The sequence below is a fragment of the Staurois parvus genome, unplaced genomic scaffold, assembly GCF_062004578.1.
Source record: "Staurois parvus isolate SC_StPar_1 unplaced genomic scaffold, SC_StPar_1.0 ptg000757l, whole genome shotgun sequence".
Taxonomy (NCBI): domain Eukaryota; kingdom Metazoa; phylum Chordata; class Amphibia; order Anura; family Ranidae; genus Staurois; species Staurois parvus.
In genome coordinates, this window is record NW_028318553.1 from 152,139 (window position 1) to 171,302 (window position 19,164).

The following is a 19,164-nucleotide window of genomic DNA, read 5'->3' on the forward strand; positions in this document are numbered from 1 at the left end:
TCTGTGAAGTTTACAGGTCTCAGAAAACCCCCATAAAAATATCTACATATTGTATGAACATTCATTTGATAAGCAGGTTGTAGAGTGTTTAACTACACCTCCTTTCTTTATTCCTTTTTTAAAAGTCCCCCCTTGCTCTATATCAGGGGTCTCCAATCCAAACTTTCTAAATAAAGAGCCAGCTTACAGTCCTTCAGACTGTAGGGGGGACCGGACTGTGGCCATTAGGAGTAGAAAAGATCCTGTCAGTGGGAAAAACATTGCCCCATCTTTGGTGTCAGTGGAAGGAGTTTGGTCCTATCGTTGGCATCATTGAGTGGAAATATGCCCCTTCATTTGTGTTCGGGGGTAATTTTGCTCCATTGTTGGTGGGTGAATGAAAGGGTGCCCGAAGAGCTGGGTAAAAGCAAGCAAAGGGCCATAGTTTGGAGACCACTGCTCTATCTGAAATCATTATCAATAGTAATCCATGGAATTAAAAATAACCAGAAAAAAAACTGTGCAAATTGCAGTGACCTTTTCAATGTGTGGACTAGAGAATAATCACTGCTCCATCCCCTCGTGGTACTTCTTAGTAACCTTTGGAGGAACCCTAGAGTACTGAGGAATCCGGGATGAGCAAGGCTGTTCTAGAATGTCACCAGATATGAAGAGAAGGTTTCTCGAGGAGCCTGAATGATCTATCGCCTACATTTTAAGAGCCTTCTGGCAACCCCTGAATTTAGGGAGCGCTACTGTACAGGTCAAGACTGGCTCCTGTATCTAAGTGAGGGACACCCATTTAAAATTATTGACCCACAAGGTTTGAAATGGGGAAATGAGCAGCTCACTGAAATGTAAACACCAGATAACCGTAATGTCAGGCCTCCTATGAATATCTGCAAAGCATGTGAACATTGATGCAAAGTTGCAGGCACCTTTTGGATGCCATCTTTTTCATGTCTGGTGATAGTTTAGAATTAAAGGTTCAGTAATAAGCTTTGCAGTATTGCTGCACAGTGGTCTCTGTCTAATATGTTTGTGTCACTCTTTTTTTTAAATTACAGGGTCCCATTCAGACAACTGTCAAGACTGCTGTTCCCAAAAATCTCCCGAGAACAACTCTCTGACATACACCACCCATCACTGCCCCCAATCCAACCGGGTCTAGGAGTGATCAAGGTGCATCTTGGATACAGTGCCACGGGAAGTAAAGGAAGGCGGCCTAGCTGAGTTTTGACCAGGGCTCGCCAACTACCGAGGGCAGACCTTCAAGCAAGGAAAGGCCTTACTTATCAAACCACGGGGGGTGGGATTGGGCAGAGCGGGCACTGGAAAGAGGCAGAATCAGGCCCATCTGTGCGTGTGCGTGATCGTTCGTAAGCGTGTATGTTTGATGATGAGAGCAATTGCGGGCCTGATGGGAAGATGGAAATGTTTACAGATAATCAAAGGGCGTCCTTGTTGTTCTTTTGTAAAATGTTGCCTGCACATGTACGTGGGTGTGGGAGTGTTTCATTTTCTTTCTGTATCAAGGTATAGACTCTTGCTGCTGTATAATTTGGCTTCCAGTGAAGACACTTTTTGATTATGCTAGGAAGAGGACAAAGTCAGGAAGGTCCAAAATGGCTCCTAGCTGGTTCAAGGACACCACAAACTTTTTGTAGCGGTGAAACACTAGGCGGGGTATCATCCATTTTGTACTTGGTGGACTACGAAAGTGGTCTGGGAACAAGGGGCTTCTGCTTAATGTAACTTGGGAGGCTTTGACGTCGATGAAGGTTTTACTTGTTCTTCCAGGCCATGGGTGTGTTTTCAGGCTTTATTTTTGTTTTCTAATTTGGTGCAGTTGTCAATGTGCATTCTCTGCACTGCAAAGTGAAGTTTTGACAATGGCCAATAATTCACAAGGAAATGCGCTCTTGTACTTGTTGCAAGGCCTTCTGAGTATTTCTACCATTTGATGACTTTTTTGTTTCGTGTCTAGTGGTGATGAAATGCAAAATGTTCTATGTATCTCTTGGGAAGTTTGACACATTTTATAATGACAAATCTGCTGGGCCAACCAGTATTACCAAGTCAGCCTAGTACGGGTCAATGTGCTGGATAAGGATTGAAATCTGTGAATGTATTTAGCTGAAGATCATCATAAGAAACTTAGATTATCCAAAGGGACATCTTAAAGCATACCAATTTGCAGGTCTTTTTTGCTTGGTTCCCAAAACTAGATAAAAATTCATACTTGACCGCCATTTTTATCTAAAGGGGAATTCAACTCGCTTCAGAGCATGAAGACTCCCAGGGGTGGCAACGAGACTAGGAGCTGGCAACCAGGCTCTTCTCATGGAAGAAGGGGATGGAGTGATTCCTTATTTTACCTAAGGATGGGATATACATTTTTAAGTGGCTTGTTTGGCATATCTCCCTTTTGGAAATCTCTTCCATGCCATTTGCACACGTCTGATGTGGACATTTTATACAGTCTGATGCTAAAGTTAAGCCAAATCGGCATTGTCCTCACCTAGCTTGCACCAGTGGTGCTCATCAAATATAGTAAACTAAAATGCACTATTTCTCTGCCACCCCAAGTGTCAATTTTGCCATTGTTTTGAGTCCCTGAAAAGATATTAATACCTGATCTAAGACTTTTCTTTACATGGCTAACCTACAGTAAGAAAATCTGATTGCATAGACAGACGGTTGCCAGAAGTGCTTATTATCACATAGAGTTTTCCAAGTGAGGTCTGACAGATGTCTCAATGTCCCGAGGCCACCCACACTTCAACATAGTCGTCCAAGAAGCTGACTATTTCAATATGATCTGTCTATAAAAAAATCAAGCAGGCATTGTTGACTGGCAGTAAGGCTTTTTGGCAGTGAAATTGGAAAGAAAGCAGTTTTGGAAAGATTTCCCTCGCTCTCAATAAGAATGCAGCATGCAGGATGTAATTAAATATTTGTAACAAATTAAAAGAAAAATTGATTAAATACATTTTATTGGAAATCAAGGCTGTGTGTGTACTCGGGTCTCATAGAAAAACAGTTACCGGGTCCCTTCTCTCTTTTATTAATCTTCATCTCAAAGGAATTTCCTTTATGGATTCAGAATTTTAGAGGTTTCAAACTATACTGTACATTCCTTTTAGCTAAATGTAAATGCCAAATACCTTTGCTACCTGTATAAATCACGAGGCCCTACTGTGTCTCTGGGACCCACGTGCTGTGCTGTGCTGCGGCTTTAGCTACAATGATGCAAATCAACTGTAATTTCAAATGTAATACAAGAAAAAAAAAAAAAAACACTTAAAACATTCCCAATTTTATAATGGATAATTTTAGTGAAATCTAAAATTGGTGCTTATGTGGTCAGTCAAGAACTTTTCGCTCAGCCGTCTTTTAAATGGACTTTTTTTTTTTTTTCTTTTTTCAAGCTGGGAAATGCTGGCAGGGCAGTCTATGGCCAGCTTTAGACCCCTGATCGGGTTCAGGGAGTGGGATTGATGTTCGCAGTAGCTACAAATCACTTTACTATACATCAGGAAACTGTAGCAAGGCTTTTAGAACTCCTAATTCCCATAGAAGTAAGATTTTATTATTTTTTTTTTAATATTAAATCTATATAAAATATGCTAATCCATACAGAGACTACTTTCTTGGTAACTGCATGCCTCTTAATTTTGAAATATTAAAACTTTTTGAGTGCACAAAACAAATCCATCTGTTTGCAAATGCCAGACGAGCAGTGGGACTCCCTGAAAGGGTTCCACTTGTACGGGTACCATGGCTAAGTGTTTGGAATCGACTGTCACACTCTATTTTTTATGTTTATTCCAGAAGGCAGCGCAAAGATGATGCGTACAGCGCAGTGATCTCTTTTAGCCAATCAGATGTCAGATTGTTGTGTTCAGATAAGTGCTGTATTGCCTTCTTAAAGGGAGCCTGTAAGGTTGCATTTTGTTCAACTTTTCTGTGTTTTTGAATTTCCCCCTTTCTAGCACTGCAGCCTTTGTAAGCCTTTTGGTATTCTACACTTCCAGGAGAGTCAGATGACTGTGGTCCCATCCTCAGACTCCTATGTCAATGCTGACCAGGGGGTGTCTCTTCCAGAGAGCCCCTTACCTAGTACTCAGTGGCCGGCTTTGGCTGACCATAAGGAGAGGGGTCCGCCAGTCCTTTTAGCTAGGCAGACCACAAGTAGGCCTTGCCCCTGTCGGGAGCCTTGCGGGGGGAGTTAGCGTAAGGTCCTACCCTCTTTGAGAGGTGGACTACAGACACACCCTTAGACTAGGTTAACACTTGTGAGGCTCTGCAAGCCACATTTCCTGCAGGCACAGCAACCCATTCATTTAATTGGGCTGCTGTGCCTCCTGAAAAAGCAGAGAAAAGGTCCCTGCAACCTTTCCGAAAATGTGGTCCGGTAGGAATTCACAAATGCAATGTGGTTCCCAGCGCGGGAAACTGCACTGTGCTTTCCAGTATGTTGGGTGCCATTCGCATTAATGGCACTTCCAACAACCACCCGCAGGAAAAAACATGCTGCAGTTTAGGAGATGCATGGAACAGGTGCAGTCCCGCAGCGGCAACCACCTGCACCAATGTGCACTTCTTATTTTGTGTGTTTTTCACGTGCAGATTTTTTCACTTACATGTTCTGTAGTAATGTAGGGGTTGGAGGATGAAACCATATCACTGCTTCAGGGATTTTAAGATCTTTTCTATTGCAAGGATCATTTATTTGCAAATCCTTTTAATCCGGCAGGTTCACTTTACACCAGAAGCCAGTACAGATCCAAAAAAAAAAAAAAAAAGGATGTAGACCTTGGATTAGCAGAAGTAACGGCAAATCCTCTCCAGTGGCCAGCTGTGACTCCATATCTGCTGGCTTATACAAGAATACAGACACAGGTTTATTTTACAGAGCTGATTATTCCAGATGTTTTAATCAGAACTGACTTGGGTACCCCAACTGGTGCGCCCACCCAAAGGATTTGCTGAGCCCTTTCAGCAGTACTTGCTGAGTTTTGTTCAATCACCGGGATGCTCACTGGGCACGTGCACAGGTATGCTAACCTCTGTACCGGCCCTGCATACAAGCCAAGCTCCGTTCAACTACCTCTGTCAGTAAAGCAGAGCTAAGAGCTGCGATGGGGTGACAAGTACATTCGTCCACTATAATACTGTCAATGTTGCATTCGATGGCCCTTGACTTTTAAATAAACCGCGTTCTAGGACAGCGATGCTTTGATTTTTACCAGTGATCCCCTAGGGCGACCCACTGCGCTCAGCCCCATTGTGTCATCTACACTGCCCATTAAGATTTTGGACTACATAGGATTTTTCCCCTGTTCCTGGCGCTGCAAAATATTATACCTGTGAATAGTAAGGGTGAATGCAGTTGCATCTAGGCACATGTGCCTGTATTCAGCCTTTGCTGTAAATATGGACCATGGAGTTTGGCTCTCACAAACACAGAAGTGATGTACAATGTCCTTTCCACTGCTGGCCAGATCCAGCCAAAACCTTTTTTGTAATGATAATGTGCTAGGGGTAAGAACCTCCTAGTAAGGTGGTAGAACCTCTGTGTTTTTATTACTGTCTGTACACATAAATTAGATTTCCCCTTACTACTTATCCAACTGATGTTTGTCAAACCAAACAGGAAAAGAATTATAGCCCATTCACACTATTGCGGCAATGTGTTGGTGCGATTCCATTCATGCTCAATGGCACCCCAGTGCATCTTGCTGCCAGTTGTGGATTGTGGCACAGTGGGGCACTCACAGATGTTGCATCGGGCTGCCAGATAAAGTACCTGCACAATTTTCGGTGTGTTGGCAGCCCATTCAGTTGAATGAACAGCCTTAACACAACCCGCATTAAGTAGTAATAAACTCTCAGCGGTTTATAGCTCAACACATTAAAATATTAACATTAAAATTATTACCGCAGCACTTGCAGTCACCTTTCAAAGCTGATCATTCTTGTTCTTTCAGTGCTGCTTCCCTGAGTTTCTGGTCTTCAAAAGAAAGCGTTCATCATGGACAGCGCAGTCTCTAGTCAGTCTGTTTAGATAAGGGAGGAGCAAGGAATGCCCTTTTTTCCCTAGGCTATGGGGCTGTGTGTTTCTATTGATGCACACAGTGGAGGGAGACACAATTTTAATCTTTGCATGCAAGGGTGGCTCAATAGGACACTTAGAGAAAAGAGCCACCTGGAAACAGGAAATGTGGGGCAGCGGTCATGGCACCAGCTTAAACTGGAACATAGGCAAGGATTAAAAAAAAAATAAAGAAGTTGCATACTTGGCACATTTACAATAAAGTGATATTAAGCTCAGTTTATAAGCACATTTAGAAACTGACTGAATCACTAACGCCCAATAGTGGGGAAAGGGTTAGACCCTCCTCAAGTTTTTGTTACTGTCTGTGTGTCCATGGGGGAGATTCACCTTCCCCTTATATTTGTCCTGCTGACTATTGTCACTGAGACCGAAAGTGAACTGAATCTAAAATTTTAGAGTGGTAATGAGAGCAAGAGGTGAGGGGTCCTCTTCCAATGAGGACAACTGGTCAAGCTGCTTTCACATGGATGCGGTGCGGTTTGGCTGCACCGAAGGAGCAGCACAGTGTACTCGTGGGTTTGGTTCTGGTTAGCTGCCCTTTACCATAAAGTTCTATTATGTCCTGCGGTTTCAGTGCACTTTCTAAAAGCTCACCAAACTCCTGTACCCTTTCAGAAAGTGCACCCAAACCGCAGGACATAATAGAACTTTATGGGAAAGTGCAGCTAACCTGCACCAGACGTGTGGGTCCACTGTGGTACTCCTGTCGTGCAGTCCAACTGTACCACAGCAGTGTGAAAGCAGTCTTAAGAAGGGAATTCCTCCATCCCCCCCTCCATCCATCCAGGAGTTCTAGTATACTTTTAGAACGTACACTAAAACTGCACACTAATAGAATGCTATGAAAAAGTACCAAATTCGGGGGTACACTGTGCTACTGCTGCAGTGCGGTCAAACTGCACCGTATCACTGTGAAAGCAGCCGTAAAGAATAATTTCACACTCCCCCATTATTATTACCTGATGTTTGGCTGTGTCTATTTAACTGCTTGGCCTCTGCCCTATAGCACATTTACTGCTACAGGGTGGATGTTCTGTGCAAAATCATGTATGTAAATGTGATTTTGTATCTATTGCAGCGGGTATGCATCTGCCACCTGAGCATTGTCTGCTATCATTGGACACAGCAGAAGCTGACCAATAGGGGCCTGCCAATGGATGAGTGCTGGCGCACATTGATTACCGCGGAGACTGACAGAATGCAGCTCTGCCTATGTTAAAAAAAAAAAAAAAAAAAGGCAGAGCGGTGTTCAGTCAGTGGCGATCTGCTAGATTTTCTTTCCCTGCAAAGCAACCTACCCCCACCCACACCTCCAGTATAAATGAGTATACTCCAACAGCTGTGTCAGAAAACCTTTCATTTTCCTTTCAGAATCTATATTTTCTATGGGACACTATACTACAAAATACTCCCACAAATGCAGGCCATTGACTGCAAACAAGACTTGTTAATGTGCACACACAAAAGTGTGTTTCCTAACAAATTTATCCAAGACCATGTTGCAAGAATAAATACACCCCGATAAAATTCTTAGGAGCAAAGCTAAATTTTAGATGACAAAATTCTAATTAATGAATAATTAGACTCACCTGTAGTTGAAGTCTTGTTAAACAAGTGTCCAGAAAACAGCTGATTATAAAAGGTGTTACCAAAGAAAATCCCTCCCATTTCATGCTGTCAGTAATGCCTCCATATGGAAGAGAAATGTCACAAGGCCTGAGAAAGAAAATAACTTCTTTACACAAGAAAGGTGAAGGTTGCAAGAAAATCAGCAAAGCTTTACTTATCAGTCAGAATACTGTAGCAAAAGTGATACAAAAATTTAACAAAGATGGAATTGCAACCATGTCACAGAGACCTCCAGGCCATCCACAGAAGTTAACTCATCGACAGAAGCATCTTCTGATGAGAAGGGTTGAAGAAAATCACCATGCAAGTTCACTGCAGTTAGCTAAAGAAGTAGAAAGCCAAACTGGGGTGATTGTTTCCCTTGACACAATATGATCTACACTGCAGAGGAATGGCATGCATGGGTGTTGTCCATGGAGGAAGTCAACTAAAGCACAAAAGAGCCCACCTAGAATTTGCCAGGGCCCATGATGAAAAAGAACTACTGGGACTCTGTACTCTGGAGTGATAAGACCAAGATAAATGTTTTTGAAACTGATGGCTTCAAAACTGTATGATGTTGCAAAGGTGAGGAGTGAAAAGAAAAATGCATGGTGCCTACTGTGAAACATGGTGGTGGTAGTGTCCTTCTGTGATGCTGCGTAAGTGCTGCTGGTGTTGGGGAGATGCCTATCATTGATTGTATCGTGAATTCACAGATACGCTGCTTTATATTGAAAGAGAAGACGCTGCCATCACTCTGTGCCCTTGGCTGTCATGCACTTTTCCAACATGAGAATGATGCAAAATACACATCTAAGGCCACTGTTGCATTTCTGAAGAAGAACAGGGTGAAAGTGATTCATTGGCCAAAATGTCTCCTGCCCTGAACCCAATCCAACACCTATGGGGAATTCTGAAGAGACAAGTTGAGCATCACTCTCCATCCAGCATCCAGGCTCTAAAAGAGGTAGTTCTTGAAGAATGGAAAAATATCGATGTTGCAATATGTCACCTACTTGTTTGTTCCATGCCTAGAAGACTTGGTGCCGTCCTTACCAATCATGGAGGTCATACAAAATACTAGATGGAGTAGCTTTTTTTTGTGGGGTGTATTCATTTTTGCATCAACTAATTTGAGTAAACCGGAAGATTTTGTCATCTAAGTTATATTATTAACCTCCCTTTCATGTAATGAGCTAAACAAATGTTCTATAAAACTCAGAATGGAAAGGAGGCAAGTTCATTTAAAGGGTGAAGACCTACTTTAAGGTGGGAATTCCCCTCACTTTGCAGAAATTTCCTCTTATTTTCTTTTGCACCTCCAGGACCGTAAATGAAGGGGAACCTTCCCAACAGGACACAGACAGCAACAGTTAGCCTGATAGAAGTTCTAGTCCTTCCCTACTCTATCCAAAATTTAAAAAAAAAGTTTTGGCTGTACATACACTTTAATCTCAGACAGCATTTAAAACTTGACAGAGTTTCTAACCCTTTCCTACGCCATCGAAATAACTTTTGGCTGGAGTTTGGCTTTAATAACCAACTAACTATACTGGCTCAAGTGTGAACTTTCTGCACGGAGGAACGTTCTGGCACGGCTTTCCATAACTTGGCAGGAAAACCCGACAGACAATCAGAATCAGACGAAGAGTTGATGAGTCACTGCCGATTCTTCGGCACCAGTCGGAGCCGTTCGCGCGGCCTCGCTGACTAAACCCATACGCGTCTGTGACAGGCGTTTCAATGCTAACCTGGCAAGCTTCTCTGGATCATTCTGCCTGTCATGAACCATGCCATTTCATGATAAAAGCATGTTTAATGAGGATTTTTCTATAATAAAAAAAAATTAAAGTATATTTTATTGTTTTTATACTGAACCTATTGCTGCGACGAAGCTCTGTTAGGCTTTTGCGGTGGTGTGGGTCACTGGTGGCAGCAAAAGGGTTATAATGGGAGTTTTCCTCCGTGATACTTATGTTTAGAACTTGCGTTCCTTGTATATGTACATACATGTATAAATGATGTTTTTTTTTCTGGAGCTCGTGTCCTGTGATTTTTTTTTTTCTTGCAAGTGTAAAGAATTTTTCTGTGTTTATCATAAAAGTAATCAGTCAGGATAGAACTATAGGAACTGCCACTGCAAATGGCAGAAAAGAACTGTGAAAACTGCCACTGCAAAGGCCAGGATGGAACCATGAAAACTGCCATTACAAAGGCCAGGATGCAACCTTGAAAACTGCCATTACAAAGGCCAGGATGGAACCTTGAAAACTGCCACGGCAGAAGCCAGGATGGAATTGTGGGAGCTGCCACGGCAGAGGCCAGGATGGGAACTGTGGGAGCTGCCACGGCAAAGGCCAGGCTAGAACTAGGGAACTGCTACGGCAAAAGCCATGGATAGAACTAAGGGAACTGCCACTGCAAAGGCCATGGATAGAACTAAGGGAACTGCCACTGCAAAGGCCATGGATAGAACTAAGGGAACTGCCACTGCAAAGGCCATGGATAGAATTAAGGGAACTGCCACTGCAAAGGCCAGGAAAGAACTAAGAGAACTGCCATGGCAAAGGCCATGGATAGAATTAAGGGAACTGCCACAGCAAAGGCCATGAATAAAACTAAGGGAACTGCCACGGCAAAGGCCAAGGATAGAACTAAGGGAACTGCCACGGCAAAGGCAGTGAATAAAACTAAGGGAACTGCCACGGCAAAGGCCAGGGAAGAACTAAGGGAACTCCCATGGCAAAGGCCAGGAAAGAACTAAGGGAACTGCCACGGCAAAGGCCATGGATAAAACTAAGTTTTATTCATGGCCTTTGACGTGGCAGTTCCCTTAGTTTTATCCATGGCCTTTGCCGTGGCAGTTCCCTTAGTTTTATTCATTGCCTTTGCCGTGGCAGTTCCCTTAGTTCTATCCTTGGCCTTTGCCGTGGCAGTTCCCTTAGTTTTATTCATGGCCTTTGCCGTGGCAGTTCCCTTAATTCTATCCATGGCCTTTGCCATGGCAGTTCCCTTAGTTCTATCCATGGCCTTTGCAGTGGCAGTTCCCTTAGTTCTATCCATGGCCTTTGCAGTGGCAGTTCCCTTAGTTCTATCCATGGCTTTTTTTTTTTCCCCTTAGGGAACTGCTATGGCAAAGGCCAATAATAGAATTAAGGGAACTGCCACTGCAAAGGCCAGGAAAGACCTATAATGAACTGTCACGGCAAAGGCCAAGGATAGAACTAAGGGAACTGCCACTGCAAAGGCAATCTGAATGTCAGAGGTCATCTGTAGTCTGACAATTGCAGCCCTGGAAACTGCCTGACATTGTACACTGTTTCCCAACCCCTGAGTTTTCCTAACAGTATCAAATTACAGAGCTCTTTAGTTAAAGTATACAGTATGTGAACCCTCACCTTGTAAAACAACCTGTTCAGTTTAAAGCAGAAGTGAAAGGCAAACATTGTGTTATACAGTATATAAAAACATGTTCTAAATGCCCTTTTTTAAGTGACCACATAATCTCTGCTCTCAGCTGCATAAAGGGTTTAGAGAGCCTGGGTTGATGAAACAGCAGCACACTGATCTTCCCAGTCCACGGCTGTGCAGGGGAGGGAGCACAGAAGCCTGGCCATTGGAGGACAGGCAGGCAATGCTCCCAGCAGACCAGAAAACTTCATACTTTGAAATAAAAATTTTATAAGATGGCTATATTCTATTTTTTTTTCTATTCCATTCTTTTATTTTCTATTCTATTCTGTTTTTACGCTATTCTTTTTTACTTTTTTTATAGTAACCAACAGCTTCAGGGGCTGATTTCCTGGACATCCTGAGTAAGGATAGAGTCCAAACATGGTGCTATGCATTTATCATGATACATGTATGCATTGCAGCACATAGCAATCACACTGTTATTATTATTATACAGGATTTATATGGCTCCAACAGTTTGCTCAGCGCTTTACAATATAAAGGGAGACAATACAGCATGAATGCAGTTCAATACAAGAGGGATAGGAGGGCCTGATCCTGGGAGCTTACAATCTAAGAGGGAGGAGCTAGTGGTGTGTTAATGCGATCTGCTGCGGTTGTCAATTGAAGGTTAATGACACCCCAAAAGCAGGACGCAGAATGCAATGCGTTTGCCTAAATCAGATCTCATAGCTATGAACACCCCTGTGATCCGATTCCAGTGTGGCATAAAAAAGGTGCCTGCAGTACGATCTGAGCCATACAAAATGTATGGCTCACACTGCACCGCACAGAACTACATGTGCTTTGCACAGGAATGCGGTGTGGTTGCTGTTCGAATCACATGCGATGTGACAGTGTGAACCAGGGCCAAAGGCTAAGCTCAACTTGGGGTGCAACATGAAAACCTAATCCCATTCCGTTGCCCCCCCCCCCCCCCCACCCACTTACATGAATCTGGTTCTGCTGCAGCTGCGTGTGGCTCTGGCTGCACAGGTGTATCATCCATTCATGGAGATCGACTACAAGCAGGGGAGGACTGACCATTTGGAAACTCGGGCACTGCCTGAGGGCCCAGGGTCAGTAGGGGGCCCCATGAGATGCCCCTGGTACCTTTTTCATAGGCTTTTTTTGAGTTTGGGCAAGGACACAGGGGCCCCATGATCCCCTATTGCCCGGGGCCCCATGAGCTGTCAGTCCGCCCCTGACTACAAGGACCCATTTGCACGTAAAAACGTGAATGTAAAAACACAAAGCACAATGCCTCCTAGATTGTAAGCTCTAACAAGCCGGGCCCTCTGTTTCCTCTTGTACCAAGTTGTATTGTAACTGTAATGTCTACCTTCATTTTGTAAAGCGCTGCGCAAACTGTTGGCGCTATATAAATCCTGTATAATAATAATAATAATAAAAAAAACATAAAAAGCATAGGTGTGCACCAAGCCTAAAGTAAAGGTAAATACGGTGTGAAATTCCACAGTTCCATGGTTTCAAACATCAGACCTTGGATCACCAGCACAGGCTGCCTGCGTGTTGTGTCTGTGCATGCCAGTGCAGGTCTATGCAGCAGCAGAGGTGATCAAGGGTCTGCTGACAGCCGGCGACCCCAAAGGCCATTCACATTGCTGTATATTAAAAACACAGACATTTTTATGAGCACATTAAGCTGCATCCTTGGGCATTTCATTTATAAAGTGTGTTTTAAAGGAAAAAAAAAGTGAAAATACACACATTTTTATGTTGTAGAAGCATGGGCAGGCCCTAAGAAGAAGAAAAAAGAAAAGAAAAAAAAGGAAAACAAAATAGGAAAAAAAAAAAAAAGAGCTATGATGTCCCTTTAACAGCTTCTTTATGTAAGCCAAAAATGCTTTGGTTATAAAAAAAAAAAAACCCTTTCCATTGGTCAGAGAGAAAGTCATGGCTAATGTGGTCCTCAAATATCTCCAATTAAAATGAATGATTAATACAGGCCGTTTCCTCTGGAATGGTACATCATCCCTGAACAATGAATGACAGAACAGAGAGCACAGTCCAGGGAAGAGTCTGAAAATCTTGCTGTGTCTGCACCGGAGTCGCTTGCAGCTCACCCCATCCCCCCCCAAGGAGTGAGCGGTGTGCCGCTTTCTGCAGCGGAATCATCTTACAGAATTTCAGCGAGCGGAGGATTCTCAGAAATGTCCCATCATGATGGCCAGCTTGGATCTCTGAATCCCGCTTTGTGGGACCACCCCAAGGGTTTGTGTTCTCCAAGTACAGACTGTGCCAGTAAACCAGAAACGGTGCAAAACTTAAATTAAAGTGGTTGTAAAGGCTGAAGGTTTCTTTCACCGTCATGCATGGATATTTATTATTTATTTCTGGTACTTATATAGCACCATCAATTTACGCAGCGCATTACCTATATATTGTACATTCATATCAGTCCCTAACCCTGAAGGGGTGTACAATCTAAGGTCCCTAACTTACATTCATACATACACATACTAGGGACAATTTAGACAGGATCCAATTCACCTACCAGCATGTCTTTGGAGTGTGGGAGGAAAGCGGAGTACCTGGAGGAAACCCACACAGGCACAGGGAGAACATGCAAACTCCAGGCAGGTGGTGCCATGGCTGGGATTCAAATCAACAACCCTAGTACTGCCAGGTGGAAGTGCTAACATTTTAGCCACTGTGCTGCCCATATATATAAAAACCTTCAGTGTGCAGCTCCCCCCCAGAGACCCCTTATACTCGCCTAAGCCCCATCTCGATCTGCCAACGTGAACGGGGGGGGGGGGGAACTCAGCTGTCCCGAGTCTCTCTCCCCTCAGTGGCCGAGACAGAAGTGAAAGCCTTTGTTAATCACAGCCAGTGAGCCAGTGAGGAGAGAGTGAGAGGCAGGGTCAAACCGCAGCTCTGTATTTTATGGACACACAGAGCGGGGCTTGGGAGCGAGCATGCACCAGTGCCCCCATAGCAAGCGGCTTGCTATTGAGGGCATTGATCGTGGGGGAGGAGCCAGGAGCACCGGCTGGGGACCCAAGAAAAGGAGGATCAGGGCTAGTCTGTGCAAAAACATTACACAGAGCAGGTAAAAAACATGTTTTTATAAATGAACTTTTAGTGTTACTAAACCCAGGACCCTGCATTCACTATATCTGGTCTCTTTTTTTGGGGGGAGGGGCAGTGGGTACCTGGTTTTGACAGGTACCCACTTCCACTCAGATGCGCCGCAGCATTCTGAGCCAGAGGTTCAGCCCTCCTTCCCCTGCAGCCTTCTGGGACACTTCACGGATCCCAGAAGACTGCAGGACCATTCTCAAAGAGCATGTGCAGTAGGAGACTAGCTGTGAAGGTGCAAGTGCCGGCATCTTCAGTAAGGGAAGCCGGAAGTGAAGTGAATTGGCTGCTGGTGCAAGTGACGGCATCTTCAGTAAGGGAACCTGGAAGTGAAGTGAATTGGCTTCGGGTGCAAGTGCCGGCATCTTCAGTAAGTGAAACTGGAAGTGAAGTGAATTGGCTTCAGGTCCAGGTGCCGGCATCTTCAGCAAGGGAAACCGGAAGTAAAGTGAATTGGCTTCGGGTGCAAGTGACAGCATGTTCAGTAAGGGAAACCGGAAGTGAAGTGAATTGGCTTCGGGTCCAGGTGCCAGCATCTTCAGTAAGGGAAACCGGAAGTGAAGTGAATTGGCTTCGGGTGCAAATGCCGGCATCTTCAGTAAGGGAAACCGGAAGTGAAGCCGCAAGGCTACCTGCACCCAAAGTTGACTGAAGAATCGGCTCGGGTGAGGACATCGCTGGATCCCTGGACAGGTAAGTGTCCTTATATTAAAAGTCTGCAGCTACAGTATTTGTAGCTGCTGACTTTTAATCCTTTGGGGGGAGCCTGAAGCTTTGCTTTAAATTTAGTTTTCAATATTTCTGGATCTACTGATCATTTAGGTTGCTTTGGCTTTTTTAAATGCCAATTATTTATAGAAACTTTGCAACACGCTTAGATGCATTAGGAATAATGATGACACCTACACAACCTACAAACCCGTACAACTTGAGCCGACTGTACGTCAGACGTGACCCCCGCACCATCTACAATGAACCGCGCTCCATGTAATTCTATACTGCAGCTCTGGAACCGGTTAAGAAAAACAATGCAGTTCTTGCCTGAGTGCCAGGGAGGGTCCAGACCTTTCTCCAAATACACAATGGATTCAGGTATCTGAAAACATAATAATCCATCACAAATTTCTTCCTCCACACATTGGACCCATTAAGAGGGCTCAACGACACGTTTAACCCTTGAAATCCCGAGTCAGCAGGCATCAGCCTATATCTTGTTCTCTGAAACTGAATAAATAAACCTGCCTTGCAGAACACATCTGGAACATATATATCCCTTACTGAATAAGGTGCCACCATACAGGACAGGGAATACGCCTTTGCAAGCCTTAGAGTATGTCTTATTGAATGCCATTTTATCAATAGTTACATTTTTTTTTTTTTTTTTGGTCTCAGCGAAGGGTTGAGTCTATTTGGATAGACATGCTGGCAGTCTCTGGTCAGTGTTGAGGCCTGGTGGCTGGTCCTTTTGTGATTACCTAGCAAGTGGAAAGCATGGTATATTCAGCTGTATGGTGGAAGCTGGGTTTGGCCGTTTGAGCTTGGAGCTGTTGATGAGCCATATTTTTTTTTTCCAGACTTCCAAAGACATTAGGAGTACACATTATTATCTTTCTAATCATCATTAGGAACATCCCAAGGAGGGCTTATGACCCTCGCATTATACAACTAAGCACTGCTTACTAAAGTCCAACCCAGGGGTCTCCAAACTTTCTAAACAAAGGGCCAGTTTGCTGCCCCTCAAACATAAGAAGGGCTGGACTATTGAGAGTAGAAAAGGTCATGACTTACATGGAATAAACAATGTCCCATCTTTGGTGTCAGTGGGAGGAATAGAGCTCCATCATTGGGCCCTATTGTTGGTGTCTGAAAAGAATTGTGTCTCATTGGGAGGAATTGTAACCTGTCATTGGGAGCTATTCTGCCCCTTCATTGGTGTCAGAAGCAGGAATCATGCCCCATTGTTGCTATCACTGGAGAAAAATAGTGCCCCAAGGGCCAGATAAAAGCAAAGGGCCGTGTCTTGTCCCGGGCCACAGTTTGGAGACCACAGGTCCAACCCTTTGATATACTTGCAGTCGATACTTGCGGTTCATCTAAAGCATGGATCCTGAGGAAGCAAATGCAGCGAAACGCGTTGATCCTATACACTTATTGTGCATCTTACTGCTAGTTGAATGTAAGCACATGCTGATATCATCTTCTAAGATCATTTGGTTTTAAAATGTGAAATGTGACTTGATGATAGGCCAGAGTACTTGGTTGCATTCTGGACTCCAACCTATCCTTCCAGCCCCAAGTCCAATCTTTAACAAACTCATGCAGACTCCACCTCCGCAACATCGCCAAAATCCGCACGTTCCTAACCCCAGAAACCACTAAACAGCTCATCCACTCCCTCATCATATCACGACTCGACTACTGCAACTCCCTCCTCACTGGCCTGCCTCGCCGCTGGCTATCTCCGCTTCAGTCGATCCTGAATACGGCTGCCAGACTCATTCACCTTTACAACCGCTCCATCTCCGCCACCCCCCTCTGCCAATCCCTCCACTGGCTTCCAATTGCGCAATGGATCAAATTCAAAATCCTAACTCTGACGTACAAAGCCGTCCACCACACTGCCCCGAACTACATCACTGACCTAATATCCAAGTACCGCCCAACACGCACACTCCGCTCCTCACAAGACCTCCTCTCTAGTTCCCTGGTCTCCTCCTCCCATGCCTGCCTCCAGGACTTCTCCAGGGTGTCACCCATCCTCTGGAACTCCCTGCCCTAACCCATCAGATTATCACCTACTCTCCTCTCCTTTAGCTGCACCCTGAAAACCCATCTCTTCAGGGAAGCCTACCCCACCCCCTGCTAACTTGCCGACCTCCTCCACTCTTCCTACCACTCCATCTCCCACAGCTATCTCCTCCTGTGCCACCATCCCCTCCCTCCTAGATTGTAAGCTCGAAAGAGCAGGGCCCTCGATCCCCTCATGTTTTGCATTGTATTGGTATTGTTCTGTCACATGTTCTGTCCCCCTTTGTAATGTACAGCGCTGAGCCAACTATTGGCGCTTTATAAATACTGTATAATAATAATAATAATGATGAACCAATAAAAGTATATATATATTTTAATTACTGCTGTTCCATGTGATATTACAGATTCATCCTCCTGGTGGGTAGCACATACAAAGTCCCATTTTCACTGGAGACAGTACAGGACCACCCGAGTTCACCAGATGCAACTGTACACTCCGGTTTTCTGTTGTAGACGCATGGTGGGATGGTGTCAGGCTGGGGGTACATACCGGTATATTAAATTCCAGACCCATCTTCCGTCTTACAGATGCAATAATTGCTATTTGCGTATTAAGACCAGGTTCACACCTGTGTGGTTTATTTATGCATTTTGCAGGAACACAGTGCATGCAATTTATCATGATTTCCTATGGATCACGTTCACATCTATGCGTTTTTTGCAAGTGCATTTTTTTGGAAAGGGTCAGGGACTTCTTTTCCCACAGCAGTTCGCATTTTTAGTCCAATAGACTTCAATGGAACTGCATATTACGCCCTAGTCACATCAAGCCCAACTTTGAAATTGTGCGCGTTACAGTGAAGTCGCACAATTTCAAAGTCGGGTGAGATGCCGATTTCAGGTGCAATTTGCAAGACATCTGACACAGATGTCCTTGCAGGTGTTCCATATTCTCTTAGGTCTCGGCTCCCCTGGGATCCAGACCTTATCCCCTTTTACGCCTGTTTCACACTAGCCCACACGCTGCAATTTCCTCAGCCGAATACTGCTGCTCTTGCTATAGCTTTTTGACCAAATTCCTATATACATTTTTTACTTTGTGAATCGAATTTCTGTCTTTTCACATTTCAGATTATATTATTAGCTTACATAATTATTTTTTTAATGAACAATTTATTTTTCCAATAACTTTTTTTGACTGACGCTTGACACACAGCGTAATACAGAAGGTTTATATAATCTGTTCTCACAGAGGTTTTTCTATGCCAACAAGTTTCAGCTTTCAGGACCCCTATAGCTATGAAAATGTCTGCACTCCACATATGAAATTCCTTTAGATTATTACAGTATAAGAACATAAAGCCCCAGAATGCTTCTGCCACCGCACATACTAAAACTGAGGCTTTGGCAGACCATACCACATATAACACGGCTGCACTTAATTTTGTTGCTTTGAGAATCCTCCAAGTGGCTAAATTCAAACCATTGGAACAAGAATAAACTCAAATCTTTCTTTCCTAGAATGTAAAAATTGAGGTTGGCAACATCCATGCATCTTCCCGAAATGGACAATAATTTACGTTTGCTTTATAATTGCCTGAAATCAGTTGTAGTTATTGGTTGACAACAGTGGAGACCTTTACCCTCCTTTGGTCTATCCAGCCAAACCCATTTGCCTTAGAGACTGGTATTCTAAAGTGTGACCCCAATAATTATTTTTACTTGTTTCAACACATTCCTCTTGCTACTTCCTTTTAGAGAAAAGTGCTGTTCACACTGGATAATCATTCTCTACATCAGCCATTCTCAACCTTTTCAACATGGAGTAAGCCTTGAAATAATTTTCCGATCTCAGGGAACCCCTGTCTATATTAACTATATCTACAGCTAATGGTACATTAGTGTGATGACCAGTGAAAAAAATGCTCCTTACACTGGTGGTCTGTGAAAAAAGAATGTTTCTTACATTGGTGGTCGGTGGGAAGATTGCTCTGTACGTTGGCAGTCAGTGCAAAAGAATGTTCTGTACATTGGTGGTCAGTGGGAAGAATGCCCCTTACATTGGTGATCAGTGGGAAGAATGCTCCTTACATTGGTGATCAGTGGGAAGAATGCTCCTTACATTGGTGGTCAGTGGAAAGAAT

General features: G+C 43.9%; 1 protein-coding gene across 1 annotated transcript in view; it reads left to right on the plus strand.

The window, feature by feature from the left end:
• Positions 1–9,749, plus strand: part of CAMK1 (calcium/calmodulin dependent protein kinase I) — a 154,470-nt gene extending 144,721 nt beyond the window's left edge. Inside the window, exon 11 of the mRNA XM_089654332.1 lies at positions 1,047–9,749. Within this exon, the coding sequence (XP_089510458.1) occupies positions 1,047–1,150 (104 nt within the window). The 3' untranslated portion in view covers positions 1,151–9,749. The remainder of the gene's footprint in view (positions 1–1,046) is intronic.
• Positions 9,750–19,164: the final 9,415 nt, after the last annotated feature.